Source organism: Epinephelus lanceolatus, chromosome 20 (genome assembly GCF_041903045.1).
Source record: "Epinephelus lanceolatus isolate andai-2023 chromosome 20, ASM4190304v1, whole genome shotgun sequence".
Taxonomy (NCBI): Eukaryota; Metazoa; Chordata; class Actinopteri; order Perciformes; family Serranidae; genus Epinephelus; species Epinephelus lanceolatus.
The window spans coordinates 39071243-39085186 of record NC_135753.1 but is presented as its reverse complement, the minus strand read 5'-3'; the positions used below and the strand labels follow the sequence as shown (position 1 = coordinate 39085186).

Genomic DNA, 13944 nt, shown 5'->3' with positions numbered 1-13944 from the left:
CTGGAGAGAAGATGAGGTGAACATGTGAGAGAGAGGCAGTAAAGAGACAGCAACAGGCGTGTGTGTGTGTGTGTGTGTGTGTGTGTGTGTGTGTGCTGAAGGAAGGGTGTTGGACTGTAACGGCTGATTCTCAGGATGAACGTTTGCTGTGGTAACATTTACAAAGGTTGCCAAAATCAAACAGACACACCAACATGATATGTAAATGCAACAGGCACCAATGAATATTAAACTGTGAGGCAAATCAAATGCTCCTTGCTGCCCTGTAATATTGGTAAAGTGCGCCCTCTAGTGGTGAAATCCACCATGACTTGGCACAGACCGATGACGCCGCCACCTTAAGAAACGGACTCTGAATTAACCTGAAATCAATTAGATGATGAATCTCCAGGGAACAGGGAAGCTGAAAATAAACTTATTAGGAGCTGGGTGGAGAAATGTCTTAATACAATCAGCATCATAGACTCATGAGTCATGAGTTATGGAGGGCTCAGACAGGAACACAGCATATGTTGTACATCAATATGAGAATGCAGTGAGAAGACACACTTCACCTGTCAAACTATGACGGGGGAATAACCCTTCCACGCTTACTTTATCATGGACGCACATGAACATAAATAAAGTCCACAGATTGTCCAAAAACCTGGGTCCACATTGCCTGTACGTCTTTCTGGAGAAGGTCCCACAATGTTCTGTGGCTGTGATGTCATCATTGTCTATCACAGGGCGGCAGCTTGTTATTTCTGGGCCTTTCTTTACAGTGTGTGTGTCGTGAGGAGAACTTACAATGAACATTTTCATCATGAAAAACAAGAATGTTTTGGCTGCTTTATCTTCCAGTTAGCATCTTTTCCTAAACATATCATGATGAAAATAATGTGGGTTGCACAAGGTAGTGTCCACAGTAAAATCAGACTATCAGTGTTTACATAGGTTACTTAGTGGCTTTGCAATCTTTGCAATAAGCTTCTGCCCCTGGGGGCAAAATTTCATGGAAAAAACCTGCTTTACGGCAGGAAACACGTCATGTGTTGTGAAACTGGTGGGTCAGCCAATCAGGGACTGGAGCTGGTCCTTATGAGGAGTTGGACATGAGATAGTTGAGTCACTAGCACAATGGCATAGAGGTATACTGGTATATGCAGTATATTAAGTAACTAAAGTTTGGCAGCTAAAACACTAACCTAATGTACACATTAAGGGGCCGTACACGTGCTGCCTCTTTAACCGCCTGCGACGGCACATTTCTGATTTCTGTCTCCGGTGCCTCCATCTTTGTTTTGATGAACCTCTGCTGACCGCACCAGAATAAAAACATCAGCACCATCTAGTTGAGCGAAAAAGCAACTGATTTTATTATTCTAGGACCAAAAGTTGGATTGAAATGTGTATTTGCAAAATAAATAATGTGTATAATAAAAAATCCACACATAGCGTCCATGTACGATTCCGCCACTCAAGATATCACACGATACTATGATGAATCATGTTTTGCCCTGATCCCTGTCAGACAGTAATGTTCAGGTGTATGATGATGTGAACATGTGAGAGGGGAGGAAGAGGATGTGGGAGGACAAATGTAAGACACAGGCAGAGTGCGGTGACAGGAAGGTACGAAAAGCAAATGCACTGGAGTCAAAGTACAAGATGTCTGTGCTTTAATAAACACCATATCATAGTCTGCCTGTGTCTGTCCTTTCAAATTAAAGTCCCACATGGTCCAGTCATATAGGTTTGGATTTATTCTGACAGGGTGCAGCTCCTGATAGAGTTTCACGTTTGTCTATTTCTTTATTTTTTCTGCAACAACACGACCAATGAAATCTTGCTGACTCATAAACTTTCTGGTCGACTAACGTTTGGTCGACTGTTCGGGGGCAGCCCTACTGTGTGTCACAATTTCTCCAGATGATGGATACTAAGAAAGTGGACTACGTGTGCAGAGTCTGTCACTACTGGCCCCTGCACCTACTGATTTCACTCGCTGGGATGACTGAAGTTTCAACAGTCTTGAAATGATTCAGTGCAGCTGAACCAAATATAAACGCCTTCACCCACATGCTGTGTTAGTTCTGCCAGCTCTCTGCCTGTTGTGTCCAGTGTGGGATGTACTGTGGGATTTACTGCAGTTTCCAGGTTACCTGAGGATGTTGCTCTGCAGCTCATCACTCTGCTGCTGTACGTCCTGAGCCTGAAGCCTCATGGCTTCCTGTTCCTCCTCCGACTGCTGACTCAGACCATCCATCAGCCACTGCTCCCTCAGGGCTTTCTTCTGTCAGTCAAACACACCAACACACAGGCATCTCAGTTTTAGCTGCCAATGTTATTTAGAGTCCCATTCATATTTCAGAAGTGCCCCCCCCCCCCCCCCCAACACCGTCACATCCCACCTCTCCACTAGATGCCCTCAGAGTTTTCCATCCTTCAGTGACAGAGCAGTTATACAACTCTAATCATTTCATCAGTTCATGAGTGTTCGTAAGGTTCACAGTTTATCACCATTTAACAGGTAAGTAAACTTTAGACCTCAGACGGATGGTTTCCAACTATCTGAAAAACTATCAGCATTCACTGTCTTCAAAGACGACATGAGGTCCGTCTTAGTGCTGCACGATTAATCTAATTGCAGTTGTAATCATGATGTCAGGCTGTGCGATTACATAACCGCACACAAGGCTGTGATTTGTGATTTAATGTAAATAAATGTTAACGTGTGTGCCTGTGAATATGTGACTACATCTGCTGTAGTGTGTGGAGTTTGTTGACATCACGCCCACAAGCTATCCTGGTGTGTGCAGCACGTGTGGTCAGGTGACCAGCCGACGTGCAGCAGTGACCAATACAGACGCTGAAGAAGAGCATGAGCACGACCATGAACAGGCTGAGTTGGTGGCAAAAACACGCAACATCTATCACAAGGCAATACTTTGGATTCAGGTACGGTGACGCTGAACATTAAGACGTGCTGTGTAAAAGTTTAAAAGTTAAAGTCGCCACGTCCAGCAGCAACACGACCAACCTATATCAGCACTTGAGACAGCACAGAGAAAAGTAGGAAGAACGCATGCGAGAGAAAGACAAGCCGAGTGACGATAAAGACAAAGAGACAACTGAAAGACACCAGAGCCTCATAAAACAACATCCAAGCACAGTTACACAAACATCTGTAAGTGTCACGCCATACAACAAGACCTCAAAGTGTCACGGGGAAATCACAGACTCCATAACAAACTATATAATAACAAATGAAAAACTGAGCAAAATTTGCTTGGGTTCAGCGCATCTGACATGCTGCTGTGTTGTGCTATGGCCTATTCACATGCTGGAAATTGTCATTTACGTGACTACGCCTGAACGCAACACAGGCGCTCCACTGTGTGTTCAGTGCCGTGCTGTGCTGCTTACACACTGTCCATAACAATAACTCAGTTCAGGTCAGTGCCCCCCTCATATAATGATGACCCCATTTATGTATTACATTGTAATCGCAATCGCACATTTTTCTCAAATCGTGCAGCACAAGTCTGTCTGTCTGTCTGTACACCTGGATAGTTCAGTCACTTGTACTCTTAAATGTGGGCGGGGTTGTTGTCACTCACTGCTCCGTCCAGCACTCGCTGTATTTCCTCATCAGCGGTGACACAGATGGAAGTCTGCACCTGGTTTATCGTCCACAGAACGAGGCTGCACGCCCACATTTTCACAACAAAATAGAACAGGCTGCAGTGAGAGTCTCTCTCCATGGGATATTTAAAAATAGCAGCTTTGTGCATTTAGTCCTTCTCAGGCAAGCTCAGGGGTTTAGTGTTGCTGTAGCCCACAGGAAGTGAGGATTAGAATATATGACCTTCACATAATCCGCTCCAAATTAATCTATATAAACTAGTGGTGGGACGTGATTAAAAAAATAATCTAACTAATCAGAGGCTTTGTAATTAATTAATCTAGATTAATCGCATTTTTATCAAATAGCAATATTTGAGAAAATAAGCAAAGTTTTTCAGTTCAAATACATTTTGGTTAACGACTGAATCAATAGCTTACCGCCTTCCCGACCCGGAGTGTGGATATCACCATGGAGAGAGGTGCGCTACGTCAGACTTAATTCGAACATAACTGTTTCCATCCCCCGTTTTGTGAATCAACATTTTTTCAAATCAACCAAAACCCGGCTAAAGCGAGCGTATTTTAGTTTGTGCGAATCAGGGGATTTTAATTCGAATTTTGGAGTTTCCATCATAATTTTCCGATGCGATACTTCTAGATGCGCATCTACACAGGCTGATGGAAACATGGCTACTGAACAGACGTGAACTTAAACAACAAAAATGTTTGTTTTTCATTTCATCAGAGAGTTTGTTAATTTGTCAGACGCAGACTTATTTTGGCTCTGAGCCCGTTATCTGGTCTACTGTGGGCTGGCTACACCGTTAGCCTGTAGCAGGACTGTCGTAGCTAACGTTAGCTCTGGTATCTGTGCTCGCAGCAACATGTTTTGCCTCGCTATGATACCGTAGGCTTGAAGTGCTGCGGTGATAAGAAAACTCTTTGTTGCACAACCATGCTCTCACCCAAGCTGCCATCCAGAAGTTTTTTTAAAAAAACTTTCCGCCCAACAAACCAAGCAATGCGGCCTCATCCTCCAGTACTGCTCACAAAACACTCTCGTGCACTGTGTCACTAGAGACATCCTGTGCATCTTCTTTGCAGCTGGCAAACAAACTTCAGGTGCATTACTGCTCAGTGGAAACGGGGCATAAGCTGCATGTGTGACGGGTTACCTTTGGCTCCAAAGGTACCACACTGAAAGTGTTGGGTGGAAACGGGCTTATTGTAAGTGTTGGAGTGAGACGGCTCTGGGTAGAGTCAGAACAATAAAGTTATGTAATGCTGGTGCAGAGGGCCTTCCTTCAGACTGTGTCAGAGGTTGTGCAGAAACAAAACAGAGGTCGCTGCAGTGTTATTAACACACTAGAATAGAAGTACATGAAATCACAACACCTTCGTCCCACAGTTCCTCCTGGGAGTCTGTTTGCTGGAGACACTTTTCTACTCTGTAGTGTTCTTTATTTAAATGCAGTGAGACAGTAGAACCACATCTCACACAGCCCCTGCAGTCCATTTGCTCCTGGATGTTCTTCTTATCGCAGCAAAGAGTACCTTTATGTACTGGAGTTTTAATTTCTCCTCTTCAATCTGTCTCCGTTTCTTTGCGATGTTCTCCTGGATTCTTCTTTTGTCCTGTGGGGGCAAATCAAACATGTTTACATCACATGTATGTCGCAGCATGGAAACTATTCCACCTGTTGTTCTTTAGTGCTGACACGTCAACCTTGAGCTGACAGCTGGACAGACAGAAATAGCTAAAAAGCAACACAGCCTTCACGACCTGTTCACCACAACCACTTTCCCTGCTAATAAGCAACTTCCTATCGAAAAGATAATTCATCTTCAATAAAGTCTCTTTATAATGGACACATATTTGTCACACGCGCACACACACACACACTGGTGGCTGAGGCGACCACACAAGGTGCCACCTGCTGCTCAGTAAGCACTCGCACACCAATGAAACAGCCATCAGGGACAATCTGGGGTTCAGTATCTTTCCTAAGGATACTCCGACAAGCTGACTGAAGGAGCCGGGGATCGAACCGTGGATCTTCGGATTAGTGGACGACCCGCTCTACCTCTGAGCCCCAGCCGCACACAGAGTACTTAATGCCTTTATGCCTTTGAACTCTTAAATCTGTAATCTTTCCCTCAACCCCAAACTTTCCCTGAAAAAGTACCTAGTAAGGGGGTAGGACTTTTCATATTCACCGTGACTTGAGGGGCGGAGCTGTGTGCTGAAGAACGCCCATTGGTGGAACACACACTTGGAGCGTTTCGCACTTCCGTGTCAGTGTGGCTCCAAACTTTATTTTATTTCTCTGAGCTTCACTTCGGTTGTGTTTTGATCATTTGGAAAACTGAGTGAAAGAAGAGACGCTACGAGAAGTGGACGGACGACGAGGTCCAGACTCTTTGAGAAATCATACGTCATCAGCCTGATTTGAAAAAAAATAGGGCTTTTGTGTCTGTGGTGCAGAAGTTCAGTCTGTTGTTGGAATCAGTGAAAAGTTTTGCGTCATCCAGCACATTTGAGCTGGCAGAGGGTGTTGGCAAGATGCAGAGAAGTTTACCAGAGTTCATTAACACATGCTACCTACACTGTTTTGATACAAAGCAGGTTGAAAACTGGCAAAGAGTCCCTTTAACTCAGCATGAAAACACAGGCCGTGGGTTGCTGGATGTCACACTGAGGGGGTCACTGTGGGCTAAGATTAGCTCCTGGATCTTGGATCAGACTAACGCTAAGCTCCAGTGAAACGGGATCTCCCTGATAACGTCTGCTGGTATTTATAGTGCTGTCTCTGTCTCTGTCTGACCGTCAAACTCAGAGACTCTGCAGCCATGAGAATTTCTCAAGATGTTTGTTTTCCACTCTCAGAAATCTGCAGTTTAAATGATGATGTTCTGAATCAGAATATCCAGGCAGATTTTCAGGACTTCTTAAATTCAACAAGTAAGGGACTGTTTGTTATTTACAAGGTGGGCGGTGCAGAGAGGGAGAGGCATGTCAAATACTTTAGTAAGCACTAGGGAGGAAACTGTTTCATATTTTGGCTTTAGGTGGGGCATACACATTTAAATGGTTGTGTTTGTGTTTATGTTACCAAAGATTTTTAAAGATGGTCACATCATGGACCCAAAATCGGAGCTTTAAACAAAAATATTTCACCAAAACCACTTTATTCTGCGTCTCATTTGAAATTTGGCCAAAAATAAACCCTTCGAACAAACTAACCACAACAGGAGAGAAAACCGCCGCTCGTTCTCATTCCAAAGTTGTCAAATACCGCCGCCCTAAATTGCTCCCGATGGCTGCTCCTGTGGTTGGTGGACCGATTTTATTGCAGCGTTCAAAGGCGTAACGCCATCAAGCACGATACAAGTGCAGGTCCAGTTACCATGTATGACTTTCAGGAAGACCACCACGGCAAAGCAGCACTCAACATGTGACAGAGACAGATTGTATACGTGTTTCCTACTGCCAGGAGCACGGGACTGGTTCTTACCGTTATCGCCTGGAGCCTCTCCTTCAGCAGGTCAGCCTCCTCCATGATGGTCTGCAGGAGAGACACATTATGACAGTGAATACATGAGGAGGAGGAAGTGCGCTCAGTGCGTTCACACGGCATAGTACGGGCTAATGCAGTGACGTCACAAACTTCTCAACTGGCAACAAGGAGTCTGTTATGTAAGTCATGAAACGGTGCCATGACTTGGCCGACAGACATGACACACTGCACCATGGTCCACACCAATCATCACTGAGCGTCTTTCACGACGTGTGTGATGTCATCAGGTTATTCTTGTCCTGTTTTATAACTAAAGTGCCTCTGCTGTTTCCTTTTTACTCTGTGTGCTAACGTCCCTACAGAAAATATCTAAAAGGCTGGGCTGTTGTTGTCCTACAGTTTCCATGGCAGCAGATCGCTCTGTGTTCCTGTTGGTCAAAGTGACGGCTGTAATGGGAGAAGTTGTGAACGACAAAAAGAAAATCAAACATGCTAGACTTTCAGTCGGGATGTCGTGAGGCCTCCTAGATGCTGCGTCGGTTGTCGTCTACTATGACACACTACAGGAGATGAAACAATGGATTATCGTGTACGACACTCATTGTCGTTCATGATTCCAAGCCGTCACCATACGACACTGCTGCCAACTATAGTCGGGCTGATATTGTGTAGTGTGAACCCAGCATTAGTTCGACATGTTTTTTGCACTAAGTAGCAAAACTGTTGTCGAATAGAAGCCGTCAGTAATGTTTGTTGGGTCTGTAATGATTTGAGAAACAATAATGCCAGTGCTAACGTTTGCTAGCTAGCTAACTTGCTCCCAGCTACAGCGACACATTTTAACCAGCACTGACGTTGTGGTATAAGTTTGGATAATGTCAGGGTGGAGACAGCGGTCAGATCTTGGTGATGGAGCAGCGGCTCTACTCCGAGCTCCCTCCAGATGTCTGACTCCTCCCCCTATCTCTAAGGCTGAGCCCAGACACCCCACAGAGGAAACTCATTTCAGACGCTTGTATCTGCGATCTCATTCTTTCAGTCACTACCCAGAGCTCATGACCACAGGTGAGGGTTGGGACGGAGATGGACCAGTGAATCAAAAGTTTCGCCAAAAACCAAGAAGGTCACAATAATAACGAAGCTTTGGGTAAGACGTTGAGCTATTCAGATCACTACAGAAGCTGCCATCAGCAGATGAGAAAACACTTCAAACTTTTTACTTCTTTTAAACTTTTACTGAAAGAGACATGGACACTGTTACAGTAAACAGTAGCTGCCCCCTCACAGCTGATCAAACGTTAGTCGACCAGAGAGGTCAGTAGTCGGCGAGATTTCATCACTTTGTTGCAGAAAAAAAGTGAAACTCTATTATGAGCTGCGCCTCGTCAAAATACATCAAATCCTATATAAGTGGACCATGTGAGGATTTAATTTGGAATTTGAATTTGGTGCTCCAGATCAGTGGTTCCAAAATGTTGTGCCGTGATGCCGATCCAGGTGTGCCGTGGGATTTTGTGATAACCACACATTATTATTATTATTGCAATATTCAACTGAGCCTTTACAATAAAGTATGAATACATTTTTAACTGACGATCAGTCTGTTGTGCACGCCCACTTCCTTATAAAGAAGCAAATTCTGCTAAAAATGAAGTGTACAAAAGCCGTTAATGCGACTTTTCCCTTTTTGATGTGTGTGCGTAATTAAGGTGCGAAGCCGCCTGTGTTTCTCCAACTGTAGGGCTTTAAGTTAACATGCCAACTTTTGTGTATTTTCCAGTTTGCCTTTGTTAATGAAGTGCTGCATCACATGTGCAACCTTACACGATCCTAGGTTATATAAATTAGATCTCTTAATTACTCCCACCACGTGTAATATTAACGTGAGTGGAGAGTCGTCATTTAGACTTATTTAAAGGAGTAAATGTGGATGAAATGATTTAAAAAAAATGTATATTCTATTCTGTATATATGTATATTCTATTGAGTTTAGAGATATTTTCCTTCATTAATTTTCAGAACCACACACTTCCTGTCAGTGTTGTAAACTTCCTGCGTTTGGAGATTAAAATATCCTCTCTAATCCGACTCTATGGCTTCAATCATTCACTCCATAGTTGACCAACTCAAACCAGTGTGTCCCTGAGGTCCCCGTCCTCACATGTAGTCTCATTTATTAAGCCCCGTTTGGCAGCCACTGTGAGGGATGACAGCATTTAAAAGGAGAAAGCCGTGAGTGGAACGATGGATCACTTTATTGTATGGGGCAAACTTTTCATTGCCTTACGTCTTGATGAGAGTGATAACACACGTTACAGAAGCCGTTGTGCACAGATACAAATACAGCTGTGCCTTCAGATTTTGGCTTGAAAGTTTGAACACCTCTGCTCCAGTGGGAATTTGTGGCAGCTGGATGGCGTATGTGTGACTGAGTCAGAATAAACCACAGTGTGTGTGTGTGTGTGTGTGTGTGTGTGTGTGTGTGTGTGTTTGTGTTCATGATAACGTAGGAACATGTCACCAAGTGCAGCAGTGTGGCTCAGTGATGTGTTTCTGGACACTGCTGCTCTGTTACATGGAGGCAGAAGATACTTCAGGCTTCGACACACTACCAGAGCGTGTCAGTTGGTACATTCATTGACAGAAAAATAAAGACAGTTGCCAGAATTATCCTTTAAGGGTGTGATGATTTTGACACTTTGCTGTAAAGCTGTTCATGCGATTCTCTTCTGTCCTCACACAGTGGCACAGCTGTTGTATACACAGTAAATTCACACAGACATGATGTGACATGGTGTACACACTTCCAGCTTGTGAAAATTTAACTTAACAGTTTGTGAGCCTGCAACCAGTAAATTAACTGCAGCCATGACAGTGTGGGGGACAGAGAGAGAAGTAGCAAGTCAGTGTCACATGTCAGATGAAGCCTGAGGAATGGCACGACGACACGGCACAGGGAATGTAACATGGCTGTGTTGGCACTCTGATTTACTGTCATGCATTATAACACGGAGGAGAACACTCAGGGTTGAGATGCACCTGACCCTCTGCAGAGAGAGGGCAGCGACCTCTCACAATGCTGCTTGAAAAGAGGGCGCTGGGGTCACGTCCACAGCCACGTGAGGCAGGACTCAGCTAGACAAGCGCTCTGCAATAATGTGCTGCAGGACGAAAGAGAAACAAGGGAAACTAGAAAGACGAAAAATTTTGTCAATGACCTCTTTGCCATGACGAAAAAAGGAGACCAGCGGCGCTTGTATCAGATGCCTGATTATCTTCAGATGCCCGATGAGCGAGAGGCTGGTAAACTCCAGTAAATAGTCTGCACCAGCATGTTTGGGTTGGTGCGAGTTGTGAGCTGTAACTCAGCAGTAAATAATCAGCCGTGTGTGTCTGACTGTGGATGGTGGAGCTGCTGAATGGATTTGTGGAGTTTGTTAGTTGCAGCGGTGGCTGTTAGCAGCTAGCTCCACTCGCAGAGCACACACTACTGGAGACATGACACACACATTATTTATACAACCTGTCACCTTGAGTCGTTTCTGATCCATGATTCAGCCTCACTGGATTAGTTTGAAGAGAAAAACACATACAGAAAACATCAGGACTAAAAACCGAACTCCAGACTAAAACTATGAAGAATAAAAAAGGGCCAAAATGTGAATAAAACTAATAAAGATTTTCATCTTCAGACGAAGACTGAATCTAAACTAGCTGTCAAAACCAACACTGGTACAACCATCAAGCTCCAAGGACCAGCTCTCTCTTTAACCCCTCAGGAATGCTGCTGAGATACCCTGCAGACACCAGTGATGGACATACGAAGAGCCCTATGCAAGTAAAAGAATCTGTTTATGTAATAATGGATCACCAAACACAGGCTGCTATATTTTAAACGAAAGAGAAAAATAAATCATGTGTTGGACTCAAACATTCTGATGCACTGATAATCGTTTTATTATCGAATCGTTCCCCTCTGAATCATGAGGTGCCTGGGGAGTCCCACCCCAACCACTGACCCAAACCACCTTCGGTCCTCAGAGACCTCCAAGATTCAAAGACCAACTCACACCCCTGGGATGAACTTTCAGAGCCACTTAGACAAACACATCCCCACTACTGGTCACCATGACTCACCTCTAAGAGCCAGTCCAACCTGATCTCACAGAAATACGTGAAATGACCACGACCTCTTAACACCGCATTCCGTGGTGGCAGCACGTAATGGGTTGAAATTACGTGCTGCCACCATGAAAACAATGCCAATGTAAAGTCAATTAGGATCCTCTCCCGTGGTGGACACACGGATTCCCTGATTCAATCACGTCACGTCAACCTCGTTTTCCTCAATGATATCTTTAACATTCCTGTATACACACAAAAACGCGGAAGTGTCCTTGATAACTCAACAATATGACAGGTTAATGTCAAGGCCATAAAATAAAATAAATGTATTTTGCCAGCTTTTGATAGTGTAGGGCTTTAAGAGCATTGTGCTGTGGGCGGATGGGGCGCGTTCCACTACTGTTTTGTAGCTGCTGTCCGCCGTCTGTGGGCTTCATTCCATTTCAGATTGCCATCCGTCTGCTGTAACTGAATCCAAACGGCAGTAATAAATAAATAAATAAGAAGATAAAAATAAGGCTGAGCACGGAAGAACCAGAGAGGAAACACCATCACATGGAGCCGTCTGCCCCTGGCAACCCGGCCACCCTCCACTCCACCAGGGGAGAGCGGACCCCAAGCCAGCGCCACAGAACCAGCGGCTGCCCCGCTGGTTATACCTCCGACCGTGGCAGCTGTCACACAAACCGCTGCTGAAAATTATACATTTTGATACAGGTAGGCTATATACATATTGCAAAACTCTGTGAAAGTACACCAACGCATATTTTCGTTTCCAAATATTTATTTGAAAACGAAACCATTCATACGGTCAATATAAAACATTTTGTTAGTAATAAAAAACAAATGTAATCTCAATGTGACCACGCCAGCCGGCGGGACTGTGGCTGAACCACTTCCAATGTTCATTCATTCATTCATTCATTCATTCATTCAATCGCGTGTTCAATGTGTGTGTGTGTGTGTGTGTGTGTGTCAGAGAGGGGTATCAATAAAAAAAAAGTAATTATTTCGGTGTTTATTTCTTTTATTCTTCCGTTTTTTTAATTAAAACTACTTAATCTAATTATTATTGTAGAATGTATTTAGCAAATCACCTCTCTCAACTGGAGACAGCAGCAAAAAAAAAAAAAAGGCATTATAAAAAGCCGACAAATCGTATTAATTAATTGACGTGAGACATTGAAGAGGTTGTCTCCTATAGTCTGTAATTTTTTTTTTTTTGTTATCATAACTTCTCGGAAATTACTCAAAAGTAGAACCTGCTAAAAGTAAATACAATAATAGGCTAAATAGTATCTAAGCAATAACAAAGTGTCTAAACAATAATAAATATTATCTAAGTTATCTATTAGGCTACCATTCCACTCTGTAAATAGATTTTAACATTTCAATATGATTTTAATATTATTTTTGCTTATTTCATTATTGTTATTATTGGTTTTACTTTTCAGTAGTATTGTATTGTCTGAGGATGACTCATGTTAGTAACTATCTACAGTAAAAAGAAACAAACAAAACTCATTTTATACACGGGGCCTTCAAAGTGCTCTCTGAAACTACACCTGGCATGGCTTGTGTCCAAAAAATGAAAAAATCTAAACTTTGTCGTAGAGCTAAACCAAATACATCATTGGAAAGGTCTCAACCTGGAGAGTGACATATGTCAGTATGAAGATTCTACATGGCTCCTGCTTTCAGCCATTGACCTTTGAACCTTGACCTCAGTGCATGTTTGAGGGCTTATAACTTAGCAACTAAAGGGGGTACAGACATGGGACCAACTGTTATAGAGAGCTCTTGACCTCAGCTATCATGTGAGTGTAGTCAACAACTGTGGGTGCTGTCAGATATGGATAAAATATGGATAAACTTAATTTTCACCCATTTAGAAATTAGATATTTAAAATCTGATTTCACAAATGTGTTTACCATCCCCTTAAAGTCCACAGTGTACTCTCAATTCAATATTTACAACTTCCAAATCTGGGAAAAACAGTTAGATTTTTAAAAAACTACAATTCCCTGGGACTGCGCCATGCAGTTTGATACATATCAGCAACATAGTTGTAGTTCTTCTGATTTGCAAAGTAGGGCTCTAAATAGGGTTGTAAAAAGATATATCTACTGAATATATCTAATATCAAGTAAAGCCGAACTAGTTATTACACTCCACCTAGATGAACTATGTTAAGAAAAAGTAAAGATGTCGGCTAATTTTCGATATTTTAGCTAATACACTAGAAACGGCGTTTTTGGGACAGTAGGTTCGTTTGCGGCTTGCTGTAAAATAGGGTTGTAAAAAGCTAGATCTACTGAATATATCAAATGTCTAGTAAAGCCGAAGTAGTTATTACACTGCACCTAGATGAACTATGTTAAGAAAAAAAGCAAGGATATTGGCTAATCGTAGTTATTTTAGATAGTACTCTAAAAACGGCGTTTTTGGGACTGTAGGTTTTTTGCGGCTTGTTGTAAAACAGGGTCGTGAAAAGATACATCTACTGAATATATCAAATGTCTAGTAAAGCTGAACTAGTAATGACACTGCACCTAGATGAAATATGTTAAGAAAAAGTAGGCATGATGGTTCATTTCAGATATTTTAGCAAGTTCTCTAGAAACGGCGTTTTTGTGATTGAATATTTGAATAGGCTATAACAAATATCTAGAACAGCCGAACTATCACGTT

General features: G+C 42.9%; 1 protein-coding gene across 1 annotated transcript in view; it reads right to left on the bottom strand.

Moving 5' to 3' along the window:
* palmdb (palmdelphin b) overlaps positions 1 to 13944 on the bottom strand; it is a 92391-nt gene that overhangs the window by 60809 nt on the left and 17638 nt on the right. The window contains exons 2-4 of the mRNA XM_033638172.2: positions 7125 to 7175; positions 5164 to 5244; positions 2145 to 2275 (exon numbers count right to left, since the gene is read on the bottom strand). Of these exons, the coding sequence (XP_033494063.1) occupies positions 2145 to 2275; positions 5164 to 5244; positions 7125 to 7169 (257 nt within the window). The 5' untranslated portion in view covers positions 7170 to 7175. The remainder of the gene's footprint in view (positions 1 to 2144; positions 2276 to 5163; positions 5245 to 7124; positions 7176 to 13944) is intronic.